The following is a 22,003-nucleotide window of genomic DNA, read 5'->3' on the forward strand; positions in this document are numbered from 1 at the left end:
AAACTAGCTGGTCCTAATGGACCAGTAAATACTATTCACTCTTTCAGCCTCTTCTGGCTTCCTCTGTAGAGGCTCTAGGTTATGACAAAGTTAGCTGTGAGTATGAAGGAAATAGAAGTCAATGTCCAATCGTGGCTCAACTGGAGGAAAGAAAACAATGGACTCTGACGGGAATCAAACAATAGTTAGGGAATGTTCTATTTTCTCAAATTCCCTACTAGCTTTCTCACCCTCCTGTACTAGATTGCCAGGTCCCTCTAGCCTCAGTAGTGAGAAAGGGAGTCATTTACTGAACACCTACCCTGTCCCATTTTACATACAGCTCACTTAAATTTCACCAAGTAGGCAGCCTTCAGCGTCACAGGTGATTGAATCAAAGTAATTTGCCAGGGGCCGCCAGCTTCAGCGGAGCCAAAGCTGGAGCCTAGGCGTATTAACCTGAGCCCATGCCTTCATGTATCACTGCACAGTACAGAATGGCAGCACATACTGTGTGTAGACATTTTTCTGCACACATGGTCAGCCAAGAGTAAAAGCTTCTGCATCAGAAAGCAAGAATCTCCTACAGCAAGTAGAAGTGATGAGAGAAGAGGCCAGAGTTGTTTAAGGCTCCCAAAGTCGTTAGTCTAAAGGCTAAGATCCTTAAAAAGTACTACTGTACTGGAAATCTGAAAACTCAATGGTTTTTCCATACTGAGACCCTTCCTTTAGCAGGATATAGCCTGGGCCCATCTCTACCTCTGCCTATCCTTGTAGGACATGCTCACTCCAAGTTCTGGAATAGGTCTTTGGAAGCCGCTGAAACTAAGATGTCACTGACTGCCAGAGCCTTAAAAAATGAACCCCATTTCCAATGAGAAAACTTGTCCTGCTCTCCCCACCCGGCCCCGCCCTTCCACCATGTTATGCAAGTCTTTGGCTTCCAGACAATTCACAGCACTTTCCTTCTCCCTAACAGTTCCAGGCCTAGGTGAGGTGTAGTTAACAAGATGATCCCACTCCTTTACACAAGCCCTCCCATGCCCACAGGCACTTCCTCCTTCTGCCAAAACAAACTTTATTGCACCAAAAAGGAAAAAAAAAAAAAAAAAGAAAACTTCATTTATGTACAGTCAGATATAAAGACATCTCTTTGACTCCTGTGCATATATTTCCTCAACTCAAGGTTAGGGCATACAAGTCAGGCTGCTATGCCAGACATGCTCTGCCCTATGGCAGGGCCAAGGAGAGGATTGTCGCTTGAAAGTGGGAACACTTAAATGGATGACAGACAACACTGGACCCACAGACCAAGGGCATTTTTCTAAGCCCTGGAGTAGCTCGAGGAATGGAAGAGGGAAATTGGAAGCAGGGTCCCTTTTCAATCTTCATGTTAAGAGACCCAGCCTCTTCATGGGTATCCAAGATAAACTTCCGTTCCCCAAGCCCACCAATCCCTGTCCAGTTCCTTTGCTTCCTGCCCTCCCAAGTAGGACATTCTCCTTTTTGCCCAGCCCCGCTTTGCACAGATCCTCCAAGGGGAGTCCCATGATCCACAAGCCAGAGACTTTCATAGCAGCGGGCAGGGCAGGTACACACTATCCTCTCCCTTATGCATGGCTGGACACTGACTGAGGCCCTGTATCACAAGAATTGCCAATACCCACTGGGAGCCATAACAATAAATCTGGAAGTATGGGGAGAACATATCAAAAAGGGGAAGGATGGATTCCCTTGATGCCCAGGATTACAGGGCACCTAAAGCACATTTTTTTCTGAGCCAACCAGCTAAAGGATCACTGCAGCTAAATACAGAGAAGCAACACAGCCAGGCAAACACCCATCAGAGTCAGTGACAAGAGCAGCTGGGGGCACAGGGGAGGCGGAAGGAGAAAGAAGGGGAGGAGCCTCCAGAGCCCCAGCCCCAATCCCCTCTGCCATTGGCTACCCTTGCTCCCCACAAATCCCTGGGGTTGAAGTGAGGAGGACTACAGGCTGGGGTGAAAATACACAAGGACAGCCCAACAAAATACAATGACTAGCATCAGTCTCCCACTTATTCCACCCTCAAAAGAAATACCCTCATTGTGACTAGTATTTATGAAAATCTGTAAGACTATTCTATGTAGTGGCTCTAATCCCATATACACAGCAGCTGCCTGTGCCGGGAACTTTTCAAATCAGTGATTGTGGGAACAAACAGTATTTTCAGCTTCTTACGGTGCCTATGCAGGCTTTACCAAGACCTTGGTTAAGTCCCAGTCACATTTACCTTCTGTCTTACATCTAGAAAAGGGTGAGGAAAGGGGGGAGGGGAGAAAGGTGCTCAGGTGCTAGGTAAAGCTTACTGATCAGCAGCCTAGACTCCACCACTGTTCCTTCTCTTTGGTCTGTCTAGAACAGTGACTATAAATTAGGAAAAACAAAATTATGCTGGCCTGTGGGAAATAATGGGGGAAGGCAGGCAGGGAGGAAAAGGGCATTGGGAAGCCCTGCTTCAAGACTGAAGACAGACAAATAGACAACCACCCAGACTGCTTAAGTGTCACAGACAGCCCCCACCCCAAGCTCCCTTCCAGGTATCCCCATAAATCATTTGGGCACAATCCCTCTTGGAACTGCAATTTCCGTCTTCTACTTATCCCTAAGGAGCTGGCCCTGTGGAGAGGTGTGTTGGTTGTTTTGTTTTTGCCAGAGGCCCTCGCTCTAGGTGCTCCTGTAAAGGTACCTTGGCCCCTGATATGGGATGAACAGATGAACGTCGCCCCAGATGCTCCAGTGCCAAGGAGGTCAGACCGGGAACAGGCCCCCCACTCCCACACCCTGGGATCCGAGCTTGCTTGGTTCTCGCCATCTTGCAGGATGACTTCGAGTCTGGAGGGAGATACACAGTGCCTCTCCATCCCTGGGGTGGGGGGAAGGAATTCTGCTGGGACTCTTGAGTTGGGGGGAAAGGGGAGATGGGAGCAGGGTCTAAACCCTCAGGCTCCCGTGAAGGTCTGTCTCTGTCCCAGATGAGCTGCTATCAGAGTCCATTTCTGCATTCTCATTATGGAGCCTCTCCAGCACTTTCTGACGAATCAGTCCCAGGCGCATCAAGAGGGACTGGTAGTCAAAGTGGCCCCGCTTCTCTCCAAAAGGGTCCTATGGGGGAAAGGAGACAAGGGGATGGAAGATTCAAGTCTGGGTGGCTGATCCTAGAGAAAGCAGCTTTGGGTTCATGTGAAATGCAAGCTCAACTTCTAAGCCATGGGAGCAGGAAGGCCTAACAGCATAGGTAGTCCCGAACAGCAGGCAAAATAACCTTTGCTTAAAAATACGACACCTAGGCCAGGCGCCGTGGCTCATGCCTGTAATGCCAGCACTTTGGGAGGCCGAGGAGGGCGGCTCCCCTGAGGTTGGGAGTTTGAGACCAGTCTGAACAACAAGGTGAAACCCCGTCTCTACTAAAAATACAAAATTAGCTGGGCATGGTGACGCACGCCTGTAATTCCAGCTACTCGGGAGGCTGAGGCAGGAGAATCACTGGAACCTGGGAGGCGGAGGTTGCAGTGAGCTGAGATCAAGATCGCACCATTACACTCCAGCCTGGGCAACAAGACTGAAACTGTCTCCAAAAAAAAAAAAAAAAAAAAAAAAGACACCCTTACTGCCCCAAATAGGTGTAGCTTGGGCTAGAGTGAATATGTATTGGTATTCCTCAAAAGCAAACCAATATCCGGAAGAAGGGACAGTAAGGGTGAGATAGATAGGGAAGAGAAATTCAAGACCAGAATTATAAAGTATACCTATGTTTTTAATTAACCTCATAAAAACCACACAAAGTAAAAGTTGCCCTTTATTTTTTTATTTTTTATTTGAGACGGAGTCTCGCTCTGTCGCCCAGGTTGGAGTGCAGTGGCGCGATCTCGGCTCACTGCAAGCTCCGCCTCCCGGGTTCACGCCATTCTCCTGCCTCAGGCTCCTGAGTAGCTGGGACTACAGGCGCCCGCCACCGCGCCCGTCTAATTTTTTGTATTTTTAGTAGAGACGGGGTTTCACCGTGGTCTCGATCTCCTGACCTTGTGATCCGCCCGCCTCAGCCTCCCAAAGTGCTGGGATTACAGGCGTGAGCCACCGCGCCTGGCTAAAAGTTGCCCTTTATTCTCTGTACTCAAAAATGGCAATTTGCTTTTCTAAGGTCACAGGCAGGTCTAGAACTCAAGAGTTCTGACTTTCAGATAAGCACCTGTACTCCTCCCCAGGGACTTGTCACTCCATTCCTGTCCAGGTTTCTGGGCATTGCTCCAGGGCCACCTAGCCTTGATCTTAGTCCTTCTCATTCTAGATCAAAGATCCCTAAACATTTTACAGAAAGGTTTAATTGTCCCCAAAGTCTCAAAAACAACTACTTGAGTGGATGGTATAAAAAAGTTTAAAATACTATATAGGGACTTAGGCAGCAAAGTAGTGCAACAGCCCCCAAAAGGTACACAACTTTCCCTCTCACATTGTTTGCTTCTCTCACAAGAACTCCTTCCACACTTCTACCCACACATTACCCTCATCCTGAGTGGGATGGCAGTGGGTGCTAGTCACAGTCACTGGGACTACAGCCTGCACTTCTCATTCATGAAAGTTAACTCCCTCATGACTGAGCTCCACATTTATCTATGAAGCTGTCAATTCTACAAATCTTCTTTCATCCGTGGCTCCAACTCCTCTAATTCTCCTTCTGCCCAGATGCTGTCCCCCTTCCCATCCCTCATCACCAGTTGTTTTTCCTTTACACACTGGTATCGCTAATGCTGTTGGATACCAGCAATTAGAATTCCTGATGGGGAACAAACTAGGACATATGTCATTGATATACTCTCAAAAAGGCTTTAGGAGACAACTTAGTCCTAAGCCAGCCCTGCACTTTGTGCTTAAATGAGACAGGTGGGTGGAAAGTCCTTGAAGGAAGGGAAAACTACCATTTATAAGTAGCACTGGAGAGAATAAGTCATCTCCTCCTACTGCTGTTGGTGTTGGGTGGGTGAATAGACATAGTACGAGAGCTGGAGAGAGCCTTAAGAAATCTTAAGTCAATTATCCAAGTTACCCATTTTTTTTTTTTTTTGAGGTGAAGTCTGGCTCTATTGCCAAGGCTGGAGTGCAACAACGTGATCTCGGCTCACTGCAACCTCCGCCTCCTGGGTTCAAACAATTCTTGTGCCTCAGCCTCCCAAGTAGCTGGGATTACAGGCACGAACCACCACATCTGGCTTATTCTATTTTTAGTAGAGGCAGGATTTCACCATGTTGGCCAGGCTGGTCTCAAACTCTTGACCTCAAGTGATCTGTCTGCCTCGGCCTACCAAAGTACTGGGATTACAGGTGTGAGCCACTGTGCTGGGCCCCACAAGTCTCCCATTTCTAAGCAAGACCACCAGTAAGATGATCCAAATACACAGAACTGATTCTCCAGGACAGGAGAATTCTCATCCTCTTACCAACCAGGTGGTAAAGTTTACATTAGTCTATCAATAATGTGTTTTTGTTGTGGTTGTTTTTGCAGACAAAAATCTTGTCCTGCTGCTCAGGTTGGAGTGCAGTAGTGCAATCTCAGTTTACTGCAACCTCTGCCTCCCAGGTTTAAGCATTTCTCATCCCTCAGCTTCCCAAGTAGCTGGGATTACAGGCATGAGCCATCAAGACTGGGTAATTTTTGTCTTTTTAGTAGAGATGGGGTTTCACCATGTTGGCCAGGCTGGTCTTGTACTACTGGCCTCGAGAGATCTGCCCACCTTTGCCTCCCAAAGTGCTGAGAGTACAGGCATGAGCCACCGCACCTGACTGTCTTATCTACAGTTTGGTCAACGATAGCCTCCTTCCTTAAAACAAGCCCAAATTCTGAGTTCTTATTGGAAGCAAAAGCACACTTTTGCCAGTAGAGGCAAATGAACAATGGCCAGCTGTAGGGCTTCTACAATTAGCAGCAGGGGTTGTATTACCTGCATAGTTTGGCCTTGAAGGTGCAGGCGATCTTTGCAGGCCACCTCATAGAAGTCATAATACTCCAGAAAGGACTTTTCCATCACCCCTCTGGAAAACAAGCAGAAAAGTTAAGTCAGAAACCTAGGGGTACAGATCACCCCTTCCTCACCTAACCGTTTTGTTTTGTTTTTTTTTTCCCGGATGGAGTCTTGCTCTGTCACCCAGGCTGGAGTGCAGTGGCGCAATCTCAGCTCCCTATGACCTCTGCCTCTCGCGTTCATGCAATTCTCCTGCCTCAGCCTCCTGAGTAGCAGGGATTACAGACATGTGCCATCACGCCTGGCTAATTTTTGTTTTTAGTAGAGATGGGGTTTCACCATGTTGGTCAGGCTGGTCAGGAACTCCTGACCTCAAGTGATCCGCCTGCGTTGCCTCCCAAAGTGCTGGGATTACAGGTGTGAACCACCATGCCTAGCCTCCTTACCTAACCTTAATGTCAAATTAAACACCTACCATTCCCAAGTCCAAATCTGTTTTCTACAAAGATCTTTTTATTTTATTTTATTTTATTTTATTTTTTTTTTTGAGACGGAGTCTCGCTCTGCCGCCCAGGCTGGAGTGCAGTGGCCGGATCTCAGCTCACTGCAAGCTCCGCCTCCCGGGTTCACGCCATTCTCCTGCCTCAGCCTCCGGAGTAGCTGGGACTACAGGCGCCCGCCACCGCGCCCGGCTAGTTTTTTGTATTTTTTAGTAGAGACGGGGTTTCACCGTGTTAGCCAGGATGGTCTCGATCTCCTGACCTCGTGATCCGCCCATCTCGGCCTCCCACAGTGCTGGGATTACAGGCTTGAGCCACCGCGCCCGGCTATTTTATTTTTTATTTTTTAAGTTTTTTGAGACTGAGTCTCGCTCTTTTGCCCAGGCTGGAGTGCAGTGGCACAATCTTGGCTCACCGCAACCTCCGCCTCCCGGGTTCAAGTGATTCTCACACCTCAGCCTCCTGAGTAGCTGGGATTACAGGTGCGTGCCAACACACCCAGGTAATTTTTGTATTTTTAGCAAAGATGGGGTTTCAGCATGTTGGTCAGGCTGGTGTTGAACTCCTGACCTCGTGATCTGCCCTCCTTGGCCTGCCAAAGTGCTGGGATTACAGGCATGAGTCACTGTGCCCCGCCTCTACAAGGATCTTTAAATGTAAAATGGAAAAAGGAACATCTAATTGCCCGTGGTTGACTTCCCCGACACGTTGGGAATTATGAGAGTGACTGTAAATACTCATCATTTGTTTTCTTTTTCAGGCAGGGTCTTGCTGTTACCGAGGCTGGAGTGCAGTGGTGTGATCACAGCTCACTGCAATCTCAACCTCCTAGGCTCAAGCAATCCTCCCACCTCAGCCTCCTGAGTGGCTGTGACTGCAGGAGCATGCCATTACACCTGGCTAATTTAAAAATTTTTGTAGAGATGGGGTCTCTCTATGTTGCCTAGGATGGTCTCGAACTCCTGGGCTCAAGTGATCCTCCCGCCTCAGCCTCCCAAGCACTAGGATTACAGGCGTGAGCCACCACCAGGCCAGTACTCACCATTTGAATCCCAACTTCAACTCATGACTTGCTTCACCTCAATTGTTTTTCATAGGCCATCCCTAATCGCAAACCTTACTCAAAATTCTCCTAGAAATTTATTTATCTAACCCTGACATTGCTCATCCAGTTTTGGCACTTAAACTTCAGGCCGGGCGCAGTGGCTGACGCCTGTAATCCCAGCACTTTGGGAGGCCGAGACGGGCGGATCACGAGGGCAGAAGATCGAGACCATCCTGGCTAACACGGTGAAACCCCATCTCTACTAAAAAACACAAAAAACTAGCCAGGCGAGGTGGCGGGCACCTGTAGTCCCAGCTACTCGGGAGGCTGAGGCAGGAGAATGGCGTAAACTCGGGAGGCGGAGCTTGCAGTGAGCTGAGATCCGGCCACTGCACTCCAGCCTGGGCGACACAGCGGGATTCCATCTCAAAATAAATACATAAATAAATAAATAATAATAAAAATAAACTTCAGCACTAAGAAATGAGTTTATTATGAAGTGCTCTACACATTTGGCTGGAAAAAAGTACATCCAAGCCTTCATCAAACTGGAAACTCCCTGAGGGTGTGGACTGCCTCTCCCAAAGGCTTGGCGTTCTCCAACACAGTAGCTCTCTGAACTTTCTCTTGGGTAACCCTCAGCAGCTTGTTCTTTAAAAGCAGGAACCACATCTTTCCTTCTTCTCTATCTCCCTCTGGTGCCCAACACTGTCTCTGCCCCAAAGTTCCTCAAAGGTGTCAACTACCCAAGTGCCCCAAAGGAATAATACCAAGCAAGCCCTCTTGACACATACCGTAGGGGTTCAGGACAGGGACACTTTCCTTCCATCATGTCACAGACTGCAACTCTGATGGTCTCGTGCCGGATACATTCATTATAGTTTTTGCTGTCTCCTGGATGTCTCTCCTGTAATGTAACAGATGCCAGAGTATCCCAAAATTTAAGCAAAAAGAAAGGCAATGGGAAGAGACTTCAAGATTAGTATGGGGTATGTAAGCCAGTCATACAAACTAAAAAATACCTTTCCCACTGTATGGCAGATCCATGAAGAGCAACCACACCTTTATTTTTGACACCATTCACCCCACCACCCTCCAAATATACCATCAGGTTGCAGGTCATTTGGCCTATAACCAGCAAACTAGATCCACATCATTTTCCTGAATGTCAAGTGAAAGGCCTATCAAGTAAAGATTACGAGGGAAATAACCAAACATAAGAATGATGGTAGGGTTGCTAAGCCTTGTGGCATGCACCAGTAGTCCCAGCTACTCAGGAAGCTGAGGTGTGAGGATCACTTGAGCCCAGGAGTTTGGGTTCAGCCTAGACAACAAAGTAAGATCCTGTTTTTTCAGTTTTTCTTTTTGGAGACAGGGTCTTTGCTGTTGCCCAGGCTGGAATGCAGTGGCACAATCATAGCTAACTGCAGCCTTGACCTCCTGGGATCTAGGGATCCTCGAACTCCTGGGCTCTAGCAATCCTCCCACTTTGGCCTCCTGAGTAGCTGGGACTAAAGACATTAGTCACCACAGCGGGTCCCAAGTTTGTATTTTTTATTATTTATTTGTTTTTTGAGTTTTGCTTGTCGCCCAGGTTGGAGTGCAATGGCACGATCTCAGCTCACTGCAACCTCTGCCTCCTGGGTTCCAGCAATTTTCCTGTCTCAGCCTTCCAAGTAGGTGGGATTGTAGGTGCCCGCTACCATGCCTGGCTAATTTTTTATTTTTTAGTAGAGACGGGGTTTCACCATGTTGGCCAGGCTGGTCCTGAACGCCTGACCTCAGGTAATCCACCCGCCTCCCAAAGTGCTGGGGTTACAGGTATGAGCCACCGCACCCAGCTTATTTGTCTTTTATTTTACAAATTTTTAAGAGGCGGGCTCTTGCTTTGTCGTCCAGGCTGGAAAGTGGTAGGCATGATCAGAGGTTACTGCTGCCTTGAATTCCTGGGCTCAAGCGATGTTCCTCTCCTCAGCTTCCCAAGTAGCTGGGACTCAAGGTGCATGTCATAATGCCCAGCTATTTTTTTTTTAAATTTTTTCAGTAGAGACAAGGTCTCACTAGGTTGCCCAGGCTGGGAAACACTTGTCTTTTTAGGGGGAGAAAAAAAAAAGAAAGAAAGAATGATGGTGGGACAAAAAGGTATAAATGAAGTGAAGAGTCAGCGTGGAAAACCTTTAGGCACCAACAAGTAAAGGATGCTTCCTGATTAACCCCTTTACCTGTTATATGTCTCTAGGGTCCCACCATCATTGAACCAATTATTATAAATCAGAAGTAGGGCTGGGCCCGACGGCTCATGCCTGTACTTCCGACACTTTGGGAAGCCGATGCAGGCGGATTGCTTGAGTTCAGAAGTTCAGGATCAGCATCGGCAACATGGTGAGATCCCGTCTCTATAAAAAATACAAAAATTAGCTGGGCATTGGTGATGTGCACCTGTCGTCCCAGCTACTCAGGAGGCTGAGGCGAGAGGATGGCTAGAGCCCAGGAGTTCGAGGCTTCAGTGAGCTATGACTGTGCCACTGTACTCCAGCCTGGGTGACAGAGCAAGACTTTGTCTCAAAGAAATAGTAAAATTAGAAATAAATCTAGCAGAAGCAGAACTTAAAACTTTCAAAAGATAAACTTCAACTTTGGTCTAGAAAGCCAATATAAACAGGATCTCACTATGGTGTGAATGGAAGGGGAGTACAGCCTCCTCTTTACTTTTTCCTGTGCTCTTCTCTTACCACCAACCCCAGTCAATTAGAGCCGTGGCCTCTGATAAAAGCAGCTGATGGGCCAGGCGCGGTAGCTCACACCTGTAATCCCAGCACTTTGGGAAGCTGAGGCAGGTGGATCACGAGGTCAGGAATTGGAGACCAGCCTGGCCAAAATAGTGAAACCCCGTCTCTACTAAAAATATAAAAATTAGCTGGGCGTGGTGGTGCGTGCCTGTAAATAAATAAATAAAATAAAAAATAAAATAAAAACAACTGCAAGTCATTGTAGAAGTAAAAAATAAAAAACACAAGGCTGGGCATGGTGGCTCACACCTGTAATCCCAGCACTTTGGGAGACTGACGTGGGCAGACTGCTTGAGGCCAGGAGTTCAAGACAAGCCGGGCCAACATGGCGAAACCCCATCTCTACTACAAATACAAAAATCAGCCAGGCGTTGTGGTGTGTGCCTGTAATCCCAGCTACTTTAGGAAGGCTGAGGCACTACAATCGCTTGAACCTGGGAGGCAGAGGTTGCACTGAGCTGAGATCACACCACTGCACTCCAGCCTGGGTGACAGAATGAGAGTCTGCCTCCAAAAAAAAAAAAAAAGATAAGACCTACAAATCAGCTCCTGCTAATGAGGTCTATTTCAATTAGAATCTCCTCCTGAAATGACTGTTTGGAGAAAGGATGGATTAGGGAATAATTTTAGTTAACTTTTGAAGCCAGACTCGGTGGTTCACGCCTGTGATCCCACCACTTTGTGACGCTGAGGCAGGCTGATCACCTAAGGTCAGGAGTTCGAGACCAGCCCGGCCAACACGGTGAAACGCCATTTCTACTAAAAATACAAAAATTAGCCAGGCGTGGTGGTGTGTGCCTGTAGTCCTAGCTCCTCGGGAGGCTGTGGCAGAACTGCTTGATCCTGGGAGGTGGAGCCAAGATCAAGCCACTGCACTCCAGCCTGAACGACGGAGTGACTCCGTCTCAAAAAAAATTTTTTTTTTCATTTTTGAAAGGTATTTTGTTATCCTTTGTTCAGGTCTATAGAGAAATAATCAAAGTTGGTGTCATCTGTAGTAGTTTAAAAATAAATTAAGCTGGCCAGGCATGGTTGCTCACACCTGTAATCCCAGCACTTTCGGAGGCCAAGGCAAGTGGATCACCTGAGGTCAGGAATTCGAGACCAGCCTGGCCAACATGGTGAAAACCCTTCTCTACTACAAATACAAAAAATTAGTCAGGCATGGTGGTGCGTGCCTGTAATCTCAGCTACTCGGGTGGCTGAGGCAGAAGAATCACTTGAACCTGGGAGGCAGAGGTTGCTATGAGCCGAGAATGCACCATTACACTCCAGCCTGGGTAACAAGAATAAAACTCTGTCTCAAAAAATAAATACATCAATCAATTAAGCTGTTCTAATCACCTATCTGGAATCATTTTCTTTTGGGACTATCACTGGAACTTTTTCCCGTGCTCATAATTCAGGAAGGCACATCAGAATAGTGGGAGAACTTGGGCTCCAATATAAGTCTGGGGTCCTATCTTGAACTGTGTCCTTGTGAAAGTTAATTAACCTCTCTGAGGCAACATTATTTCACTTGAAAATGGGAATAACAATATTTAACCTCACATAGTATGAAGGTTAAACAAGAAATTACATAAAAAAAACTCAGGAGTGTCCAGCACAGAGCATGCTCTTGGAAAAATGTGAGTTTTCTCCACCTTCTCATTGGCACTGTTAACTCAAAAAGTCTTTCCCAGGACTCCTAATGACACCTTTGGCTCTGCAGGCAACAGTCCTTCATAACTCCAGAAGAACAGCTGGCTGAACAGTAGTCCCTATAGAGCAACTTCAGGGGATGCTGAGGATACAGGCACATAGAACCCACTAGATGCCACAACCCCCAAAGCAGGCTCAGAATTAATTTCCAATTGAGTCCATTGACTTCCATGTTGTAAAGGAATCCAAGCCACATATTTATTGTAACTCTCACAAATAAAAAATTTCATTATTATTATTTTTGGGGGGCAGGGAGGACGGAGTTTTGCTTGTCGCCCAGGCTAGAGTGCAATGGCGTGATCTCAGCTCACTGCAACCTCTGCCTCCAGGGTTCAAGTGACCACGCCCAGCTAATTTATTGTATTTTTAGTAGAAACAGGTTTTCACCATGTTGGCCAGGCTGGTCTCAAACTTCTGACCAGTTAATTTTTAGTAGAGATGAGGTTTTACCAGGTTGGCCAGGCTGGTCTCAAACTGCTGACCTCAGGTGATCCATCTGCCTGCCTCAGCCTCCCAAAGTGCTAGGATTACAGGCGTGAGCCACCATAGCTGGCAAAAAATTTCATTACTAAAAAACACATGTCAATTCCCTTTTTTTTCCTGTAGCAACAACTGTAGTACATGGGGTTGTGCTAGGTCCAAAACAAAACAAAAAAACCTCCCAAGCAGATCTCTTAAAACACTATTCTGGCCGGGCATGGTGGCTCACATCTATAATCCCAGCACTTTGGGAGGCCGAGGCAGGCAGATCACCAGGGTAGGAGTTTGAGGCCAGCCTGGCCAATATGGTAAAACCCCGTCTCTACTAAAAATACAAAAACTAGCCAGGCGTGGTGGTGCACGCCTGTACTCCCAGCTATTTGGGAGGCTGAGACAGAATGGCTTGAACCCGGGAGGTGGAGCTTGCAGTGAGCCGAGATTGCACCACTGCACTCCAGCCTAGGTGACAGAGCAAGACTCTGTCTCAGAAAAAACAAACAAACAAAAAACAAAACAAAAAAAACATAACCAACCAACCAACCAAAAACACTAGTCTACTCCCCAGAGCCAGGCTCACCTGGCCTTACCTGTTCAAAGCCAGGCTCATTGTGATAGGGGTTCTCAGTCATCAGGGACTGGATAGAGATGAGCACGGAGGAGATGCTCTGGGCTGGGCTCCAGGCAGGTCCAGTCCATGTACTGTAAACACATCAGAAGGAAGGGAGGGTGAGGCAGAGAAAGAACAGGGAACAAGTACCCTGGGGCCTGGCAATACCACCATAAGTGACTCACCATAAGTTTCTCTTTCACTATTAATACTCTGGAATTTCCCAGCCTCTGTCTCATGCTCATGTTCTGATTTCAGCAGAAATCAGTCAATTGCCTAATCCTCATATCAAGGGGGGCAAAAGAATAGGTAAAAGCAAGCTAGTAACTTTGAAGGGATTTTCTTTGTACTAGAAACAGTTATGACAATCAAAACAAAAGAAATTAGGTAAGCAATCAGCTCCAAAAGTTGTCTAAATGTTAATCTCTGTGGATCTCAAAGAGCTCGTTTATGGGTGGTGATGGAGTTAGTGAGGGGAGAGAGAAGTTGAACATAGAGGCAAACAGGTGACTGAAGTCATCTGGTTAGAGGCCATGTGGTGGGGCTATTGGGGATCCAGTTTTGTATCAAACCCCCAAGGACTGTCAAATTCTCTTAAGACTACATAACTCTACCTAAGGACAGGAAGAGAGTGCTTCCAGACAGTGGAAGGTGTGAAAATAATATATGGAAAACATCGAATACCAAAATTGCTCCTCTCTTTCATAAACCCAACCAAGTATTGGGGGAGTGGGCAGCTTGGATGTTAATGACATTTATTTTTAGCTCAATTAATTGAAGAGATGGCACTGGAGCTGGAAGCCAAACACAACCTAAGCCAGGACTGGCTTGTTCAAGTTGATTGCCCACTTCCCTTTCCCTGCGGTACCTGAGGAAAGCCCAAGTGAGTAATGCCTAATGGTAGCTTCACTGGGGGCTGCTCTTAAGTCTTCTCTCTTTTCAGCTTTGCTTCCCCAGAAACTCTAGACCTACCCCTCTCTGAAGCTTTACAACAGTGTCAACTCTCATTAAATTTATTTAGTCAGTGAGTCAGCCCAACATTGTTTTCTAGGTAGAGAGGGGAAAAAAAAACAAGGCTGATAAAGCTAATACAGTCAACTAGGAACACCTAAGAATTTTCTTTTCTTTCTTTTTTTGAGACAAAGTCTCCCTCTGTCACCCAGGCTGGAGTGCAGTGGCGTGATCTTGGCTCACTGCAACCTCTGCCTCCCAGATTCAAGCAATTCTCATGCCTCAGCCTCCCGAGTAGCTGGGACTAGAGGCACGCGCCACCATGCCTGGCTAATTTTTGTATTTTTAGTAGAGACAGGGTTTCGCCAGGCCAGGCTGGTCTCAAACTCCTGACCTCAGGTGATCCACGCGCCTCGGCCTCCCAAAGTGCGGGGATTACAGGTGTGAGCCACCACACCCGGCTGAATTTTCTACTCTGTGATTTTTTACGGCAAATTTTCAATTTCAGGACAGCTTTTCCTTGTCTACCTAACACACTTCTACTACTTTTACCCCACTGTCCTGTCGTTGGTATCTCAAAAGTTTTATATTGACCCAATGAGGGAGAGCCTACTCTGAGACATGCTTTCATGAACAAACTTCATACAGAAGCAATGACTAAATTTCTTTACCATCATGGGTTTTAGCCTACCAGCAAAGACAATTAATTAAGTACCCTAACAAGATGAAGTACTTCTTTAAGGACAGCCTCCTTTAAAGGACTTCTTCACTGCCAAAATCACAGCAGAACATATCCCTGGGTCTGAGCAAGTTCTAGAAAAATGAATCATGTCTCTAAGTTTATTTCAAACGCTGCCCTTCCCTCACACAAACCTGGAAACATGTTGGATAGCAGGAAAACAGAATCATCAGTTTGGGGGTACTTTCTCAACTTCAACCTGCACGTGTTCTCTGCCCCAGAGAAGTTCAGACCACTATAAAAAGACCAATCCAAAATATGCTAGAAGACATGTCCACACTGAGTTTTCAGACCCCAAAGGCAACTAAAATGGGAACTCTATGAAGCAAAACCTCAGAAGCATCCAGAAAGAAGATGCACTAGAAACTCATTTCATATATAATATGATTTCCACTGGGAGGCCGAGGTAGGTGGATCACAAGGTCAGGAGATCGAGACCATCCTGGCTAACACAGTGAAACCCCATCTCTACTAAAAATACAAAAAATTAGCCGGGCACGGTGGCAGGCACCTGTAGTCCCAGCTACTGGGGAGGCTGAGGCAGGAGAATGGCAGGAACCCGGGAGGCGGAGCTTGCAGTGAGCCAAGATTGTGCCAGTGTACTCCAGCCTGGGGGACACAGCAAGACTCCGTCTCAAAAAAAAAAAAAAAAAGATTTCTAATCTCAGACATTTGTCATTGTTAAAATACTATAATCAGGTCAAGCATGGAGGCTCATGCCTGTAACCCCAGTGCTTTGGGAGCCACAACAGGAGGACTGCTTGAGGACAAGAATTCAAGACCAGCCTGGGCAACACAGTGAGACACCTGCCTCTACCGAAAACAAAAAAAAAACACAAAAAAAACCAAAGAAACAAAAAAAAACCGAAATCGTAATGATCACCACCACCACCACCACCACCACCGCCGCCGCCGCCAATGTCTTCAAAGCAACTTATTGTGAGACTCAAATTAAGATACCCCAAATCTTGAATGGCACAGACCTGCAGCCTTTCTCAACCTGTTCAGGAGAGAAAATAAGGCCTTAACACCCCAGGAGAGTGGTTCTGAAACTGGAGTATGCACCACAATCATCTGGAGAGCTTGTAAAAAACAGATTACTGGGCCGGGCGTGGTGGCTCATGCCTGTAACCCCAGCACTTTGGGAGGCCGAAGTGAGTGGATGATGAGGTCAAGAGATCGAGACCATCCTGGCCAACATGGTGAAACCCCGTCTCTACTAAAAATACAAAAAATTAGCTGGGTGTGGTGGCACACACCTGCAGCCCCAGCTACTCGGGAGACCGAGGCAGGAGAATCGCTTGAATCTGGGAGGCGGAGGTTGCAGTGAGCCGAGATCGCACCACTTGCACCCCAGTCTGGTGACAGAGCAAGACTCCGTCTCAAAACAAACAAACAAAAAACAACCACCAAAAAAACCAGATTTTTGGCCCCAACCCCAGAATTTCTTTTGCAGGTCTAATGTAGGGTCCCAGAAAGTGCTCGGCTACAAGTTCCCAGATGCTCGGGGCCACTCTCTTAAGAGAACCACTTCTCAAAGGTTTCCACTGTAATAAATTAACTTCTCCCCTCTGCATCTAGAATGATACTAGTCACATACCATCCTGAGGAGATTTGAGAAGAGTCACTCAATCATTTTCTGTATTCTGTAGTTCAGACGAGGGACTCCGGTTGATAAAGGCTGACCTAGAGTAATTATCTGCTAACAACCGACTTGGCTACTTAAAAGTCTCCTCTTACCCTAGAATACTCAAGCAGACTTTCCCATTGCGGTAGAAGTTGGGGTTAAACCTCACTGTGTTATTGCCCGTTGTCATCAGTTTGACCCGAGGTGGGTGGATGGGATAGTCGGGCGGACACCGAAACACGAACAGGAAGAAACCCCCTTCATAAGGAGTGTCAAATGGGCCTGTGATCAATGCATGAATCTGCAAAATAAAACCCCATCTCAAAATTGTGAGGTGACGACCCACCCCAACCCCTTCTGGCTACCCTCCACCTACTACCCACACCAGAAGCAGAGCCCATAATCTGGTACACATGTTCTACATCCTCACCATGCAGAAGGAACATCCTGTATTCACTCATACTAATATGTATAGGTTTGGAATTTTAAGAAATCTCATTACAGTGGAATGACATCTTACTCAGGGGTTACTTCTAAAGTTAGAGCCCAAGGCAAAAACTGAACCTAGTCAAAATCACTCAAGTATCCCTTAAAACTCTCTTAAAGCATGTTTTTTGTGTGTGTGTGCAGACCTCCCTGATCAGTGTTACATATAATGGATAAAACACCACTGTGCAAAAATATAATATGCTTATCTATAAAATATAATCCTAGCATTTTTAATTTTAAGAAATCAACACAGATTTTGACTGAATATATGTTTGGATTTGCTCAGGCCAAACATGCATATGATGCAACCCCAACCTACATTTATGTGGCACGAAGGGAAAGTATGATGAAAGGAAACGAGAAAAGGGATTGGAGGCCACAGCCCTATGCCACTAACAGAGTAGAGTTAGGGGGTGTGATGGATGCCTAGGATATCTGCTTGCTTCCTCTGCAGAGGATCAAACCTATTGTGGAGGATGTGGCTCAGGCAGCACAAGACTCAGGGTCCACTCAGAGCCATTAGACCATCCCCAGAACCTTCCCCAATACTGTTGGTTAAAAAAAAAAAAAAAATCAGCTGCCCTGAAAATGACACAATTCTCTTCCCCCTCAAACCATAATTCTAGAACAGGATTTCCCTCCCTGAAGGGAGGAAAACCTGAACTGATTCAGTTATATTTCTTCTTCTACAAAGGCTCCTAAGCATTTAGGTCTGCTAAGAATTTGAATAGCAAAAGGAAAAGGATGTGGCAATCCAAAGTCTATAGTTCCCACCTTGCCCTCCTGGCAAGACCCTAGGTCATATTCTGGTTCTCAGTCATTTGGAATAGTAAACTCAACCGGTCTCAACATGGCATCAACTCTGGGATCCCAGGTACTTGACAGAGGACAAGATGTCCCAGGAAAAACATTTCCAACCACATAAAAAGAAAAAAATAAGTATGAAGGGAAATCTATTTAAAACAACAAAAAAAGATATACCAACAATACAAAATCTGAATTTTTTTTTTTTTTTTTGAGACGGAGTCTCGCTCTGTCGCCCAGGCTGGAGTGCAGTGGCCGGATCTCAGCTCACTGCAAGCTCTGCCTCCCGGGTTCCCGCCATTCTCCTGCCTCAGCCTCCCGAGTAGCTGGGACCACAGGTGCCGCCACCTCGTCTGGCTAATTTTTTGTGTTTTTAGTAGAGACGGGGTTTCGCCGTGTTAGCCAGGATGGTCTCGATCTCCTGACATTGTGATCCGCCCGTCTCGGCCTCCCAAAGTGCTGGGATTACAGGCTTGAGCCACCGCGCCCGGCCTCAAAATCTGAATTTTTACTGTAAGAAATTTACCATAAGAAAACTATGTGTTTTAGTTAAACGGCATTAGGTTTAGGAAATCTGGTTTCTTTCAACATCAGTTTAAGTGCAACTGCACTTCTGTGGGTAGAGCACTCAGTGACAGAGAAGCCTAGGTATCTATGCCAGAGAAATGTGACATTATGTAGTAAGCTTTCTCTCTGTGTGGAGGACAAGAGAGGTATAGTCTTTGGGGTGGAAAGCATATTTAAATGCAACCAGTAAGGACAGGATCCTGAAAAAAGTCCTTTAACCACAAACACTTCAGTCAAGCTTGCCCTATCTCAACCTTCCCTACATCTGATTTATAGTACCATAGTTAACGTCAAGAGTAATGGGATGGGGGAAGAGCTGGGTAGTACAATGGATAAGGTGACTATATAATTTATTATCCAAACAGGAGCACTTTTGAGAGTGAAAGAGAGCCCTATAGTCAAGCTGCGACAACAGACATGAACTGGGATTTTCCAAGCCAATCAGTACCTATGGGGTACACTAATAACAGACACCTCTTCAAAGCGCTGCTCCACCTCACTATGTGACCTTGGACAAGCCATTTACTCTCCTGGGGTCTTGATTTCTTCATCTGTGTAATCAGAGAGGTGAGCTGAATAATCTCTTTTAGGCTTTTCCAACCTTATGGCCCCCGATTTCCCAAAAACCCCCAAACTCCCATCAAGTTACATACCTTAGTCATGTCAACGGTATCAGGTACAACGAACATTCCTGGAGGAGGCTCCTTATAAATGGACATGATATCCCTGTATAACACCAAGAGGAGGTGGGGGAAGGAGTGAGGAAGGTGGGGAAAGGGGGAATCCCTTGAGCGGGACAGTTGTTATCACCTCAATGAGGCCAGGGTTTGAGAAAGTGGTGCTTGGTACCGCAAGTGTTTGTACTGTCTTGTTGGCTGAGAAATCCCAGCTGAGTACTTCTCAGGCAGGCAGAGAGCAAATTATTATCAAAAGGACATTGTTTCCTCAGGGGGAGGGGAGGGAGAGGGGAAAAAAAAAATCAGAGATCCCAATGGCATCAAATGTCAGCCTGGAAGAGCCACTTTCCACTTACTCTCACTTCCTCCCACATGGCAATTCATTCACTCCCCACCTCCATGATTCTCAGGTACTACAGCTGAATGCTAAATGAAGATTTTTTAGTAACTGGAAAGGCATCATCAACTCCACTAAAAAACTAATTCTATAAACTATACAGTGGACCCTTGTTGGTAAAGGGATTGTATGAAGCAAGCCAGCCAGCAGGGAGTAAGACTATCATGGTGGTCTTCTTGCTCAGGGGACTAAGGGTAGAGATCTCTTCAGGCTGGGGAGGCACCCTCAGAAAGCGCTGAGAATCTCCCATCTGGAAGATGACATGTGGACTTCTATAGGAGATGAGAAGATTTCTGAGTCATATCTCACCAACTGGAATGGATCAGTTGAGAGTAAGGGGCTAAAGAAAAAATTCCAGGTGGGGAAAAGTCTAGGGACTTGCTAGGGTGGGTAGGGACATAAAAAGGGCAAATAGCCGACAGAGCAGAGAAAAGAAGTATTGGCCAAACTCAAAGGTATGTCAGCTAATTGGATGACTGAAATAGCTGAAGGAGGAAAAGAGTTGAGTGCTGAGTTTCAGTAAGAGGTGGCAACCCCTCCAGAGTTCACCTCCTGTGTCAGGCACTGTGCCAGGTACTTTACACACATTGTATTAATTTTTATTACAACCTTGAAAAGTAGACACAGTGACATGTGAAAGGACGTGGAATATGGGGAATAACACCTAAATGAAGATGCTTGTGATGGGGGCATGGGGAGAAGTCTAATGTTTCAGGATTAACAGCAGCTAAAGAGTACTGCCCTTTTCTTATGCGATAGGTACTATTCTACGTGCTTTTGGAAAACATTATCCACTAAATGATAGGATCTAAAATCAGTCACCCAAGAAATAAGCACAGAAAGGACTTAGGCCTTTGTTCCTATATTTGAATTGAGTATATTTGCTTCATAAAAGTAAAACAGATGATCCAGGAAGGGTGGGGAGTGGGGGGAGGGAAAATACAAGAAAGAAGCTCCTGAGTGGGATATTACAATCCAGAGTGGCACTGGGGAAGTGGGGGGGAGGTAGCCTGTGTTTCTGGAAGAGGCGTAAGAGTGGACAGCTTTGGGACAGTGGAAAAGGGGTTCAAGGAAAGATTCGGGTGAGGTAGGCGATCTAGACCTGGGGAAAGGACTGTGTGGAGGGAATCTGAGGAAAACGGAGGATAAAAACAAAGGCTGGCTCGAGTCAGAGGCAGGGCAAAGGAAGATAAGTTCGTCTGTGTTAGGAACGGGGCTCCAGAGAAGACAGGGGACCGATGGGTGGGGCCTGCGGGCAGCATCTAGCAAGGTTGGGGTGGGGAAGGGGAAATAGGGGCGGCGCCGAAGGCGGGAGGGGGTGTTACTGAAGCGCGAAAGGGTCGGGTTTCCACCCGGAGGTGGGAGGGTTGGGGGAAGGTGGCCGGAATGAAGACGGAGGGCTCACGGGAGGTTGTCGAGGGGCGGGGTCGGATCTGGGCACACGAGGCGAGGGTTGGTGCTTGTGGGGCTGGGGGTGGGGGGAGAAGGGACTTGGATCCCGACGCCCGGAGCTGGCAAGATTTGGGCCGTGGAGGTGGGCCGCCGCGAGGGCAGCGCAGCGGGTGGGGGGTGAGTTGTAGTGGGAGAGGGTGGGGGGCGGGGAAGGTCGAGCCCCGGAGCTCGGGGCTGGGGGAGGAAAAACCCCGGCTCACCGCTTGATCCGGAGTAGACACTGCGGCGCGGTGCGCTCGCCGTCCCAGTCGGAGCTGAGCGTGGGGTCCCAGTGGCTAAGCAGCGCGGCCCCGTGGGCAGCGGCCGAGGGCGGGAGCCCGGGCAGCGGAGCCAGGCCGCTCCCCGGGCTCCCGGCCCCGCCCGCTGCCGCTGCCGCCGCCCACACATCCGGCAGGAAAGGCGGCCCGAACCCGCCGCCGCTGCCGCTAACGCCAACAACACCAGCAACGCCGCTCGCCCCGGGGCCAGCCGCCCCGGCGCCCGCCGTCGCCGCCTCCTCAGTCGGACTCTCCGCCATCGCTGCTTCGCTTCCGGGACTACTCGGCAGCACGTCCGCCGACCAGAGCGGCCGCTGCTAGCGCCAGCTCCCGCACCACCGAGAACCGGGCCAGAGTGTCCCCACCCTCCGCTTCCACAGCCCAGACGGTGCTGGCTCCGCCCACCCTCGCCCCAACCAGCGAGAGGCGCTCTGCAAGAGCGTCCACCTACGGTCCTCCAGGACGGGAGGGGTGGGAACTAGCAGGCCGCGAAGGTTTTGGGCTAGTGTGGGTCCTGCGCTGTGCGGAAGGAGCGGGAGAGCCCAATTCAAGTGTTGAAAGGGGAGAAGAGAAGGGGGAGTGGGGGAGGAAGGGCCATATCATTCCCGTTAACGGCGGAGACCGTCAGACGTGTCCATGGTTGGGATTGGGGATCCAGCATCCTCGTGGGAAGCTCAGTAGAGAGGTTGACTCGCTTTGGGCCCCTTCTCTGGGAAAGGCTCTGCGATTGATCCTCCCTGCATCTTTGTGCACCCAGGGCAGGATACCATTGCCCTTGCCTGCAACAGGACCAAGAAAGGACTCAACTTGGATTGAAAAGCTACCTCTTTTAGACTTTATTCAACATATATTTATGAAGGGCCTACTAAATGCCAGTCACTGTTGCTAGTCGTTGTCATAGGGATAATGAAACAGAACTAGAGAAGCTTGGTGAAAGGAAGAAAAA

The 22,003-nt window shown here is 47.7% G+C and overlaps 1 protein-coding gene across 2 annotated transcripts; it reads right to left on the reverse strand.

Moving 5' to 3' along the window:
• Positions 1 to 1,043: 1,043 nt before the first annotated feature.
• Positions 1,044 to 21,414, reverse strand: UBE2Z (ubiquitin conjugating enzyme E2 Z). Of its 2 annotated transcripts, none has more exons than XR_013406557.1 (7): positions 21,001 to 21,414; positions 18,928 to 19,000; positions 16,528 to 16,715; positions 13,078 to 13,189; positions 8,267 to 8,427; positions 5,955 to 6,078; positions 1,044 to 3,123 (listed from the first exon to the last, which is right to left on the reverse strand). XR_013406557.1 is itself a non-coding variant. In XM_015119345.3 (7 exons), the coding sequence occupies exons 1-7, from the start codon at positions 21,315 to 21,317 to the stop codon at positions 2,953 to 2,955; spliced, it is 1,065 nt and encodes a 354-aa protein (XP_014974831.2). In that variant the 5' UTR covers positions 21,318 to 21,414; the 3' UTR covers positions 1,044 to 2,952. The 2 variants fall into 2 exon arrangements, 1 of the variants encoding a protein (XP_014974831.2); XM_015119345.3 differs by having other exon boundaries at positions 5,955 to 6,045; positions 8,315 to 8,427.
• Between the last annotated feature and the right edge of the window lie 589 nt (positions 21,415 to 22,003).

The sequence above is a fragment of the Macaca mulatta genome, chromosome 16 (assembly GCF_049350105.2).
Source record: "Macaca mulatta isolate MMU2019108-1 chromosome 16, T2T-MMU8v2.0, whole genome shotgun sequence".
NCBI classification, from domain to species: Eukaryota; Metazoa; Chordata; class Mammalia; order Primates; family Cercopithecidae; genus Macaca; species Macaca mulatta.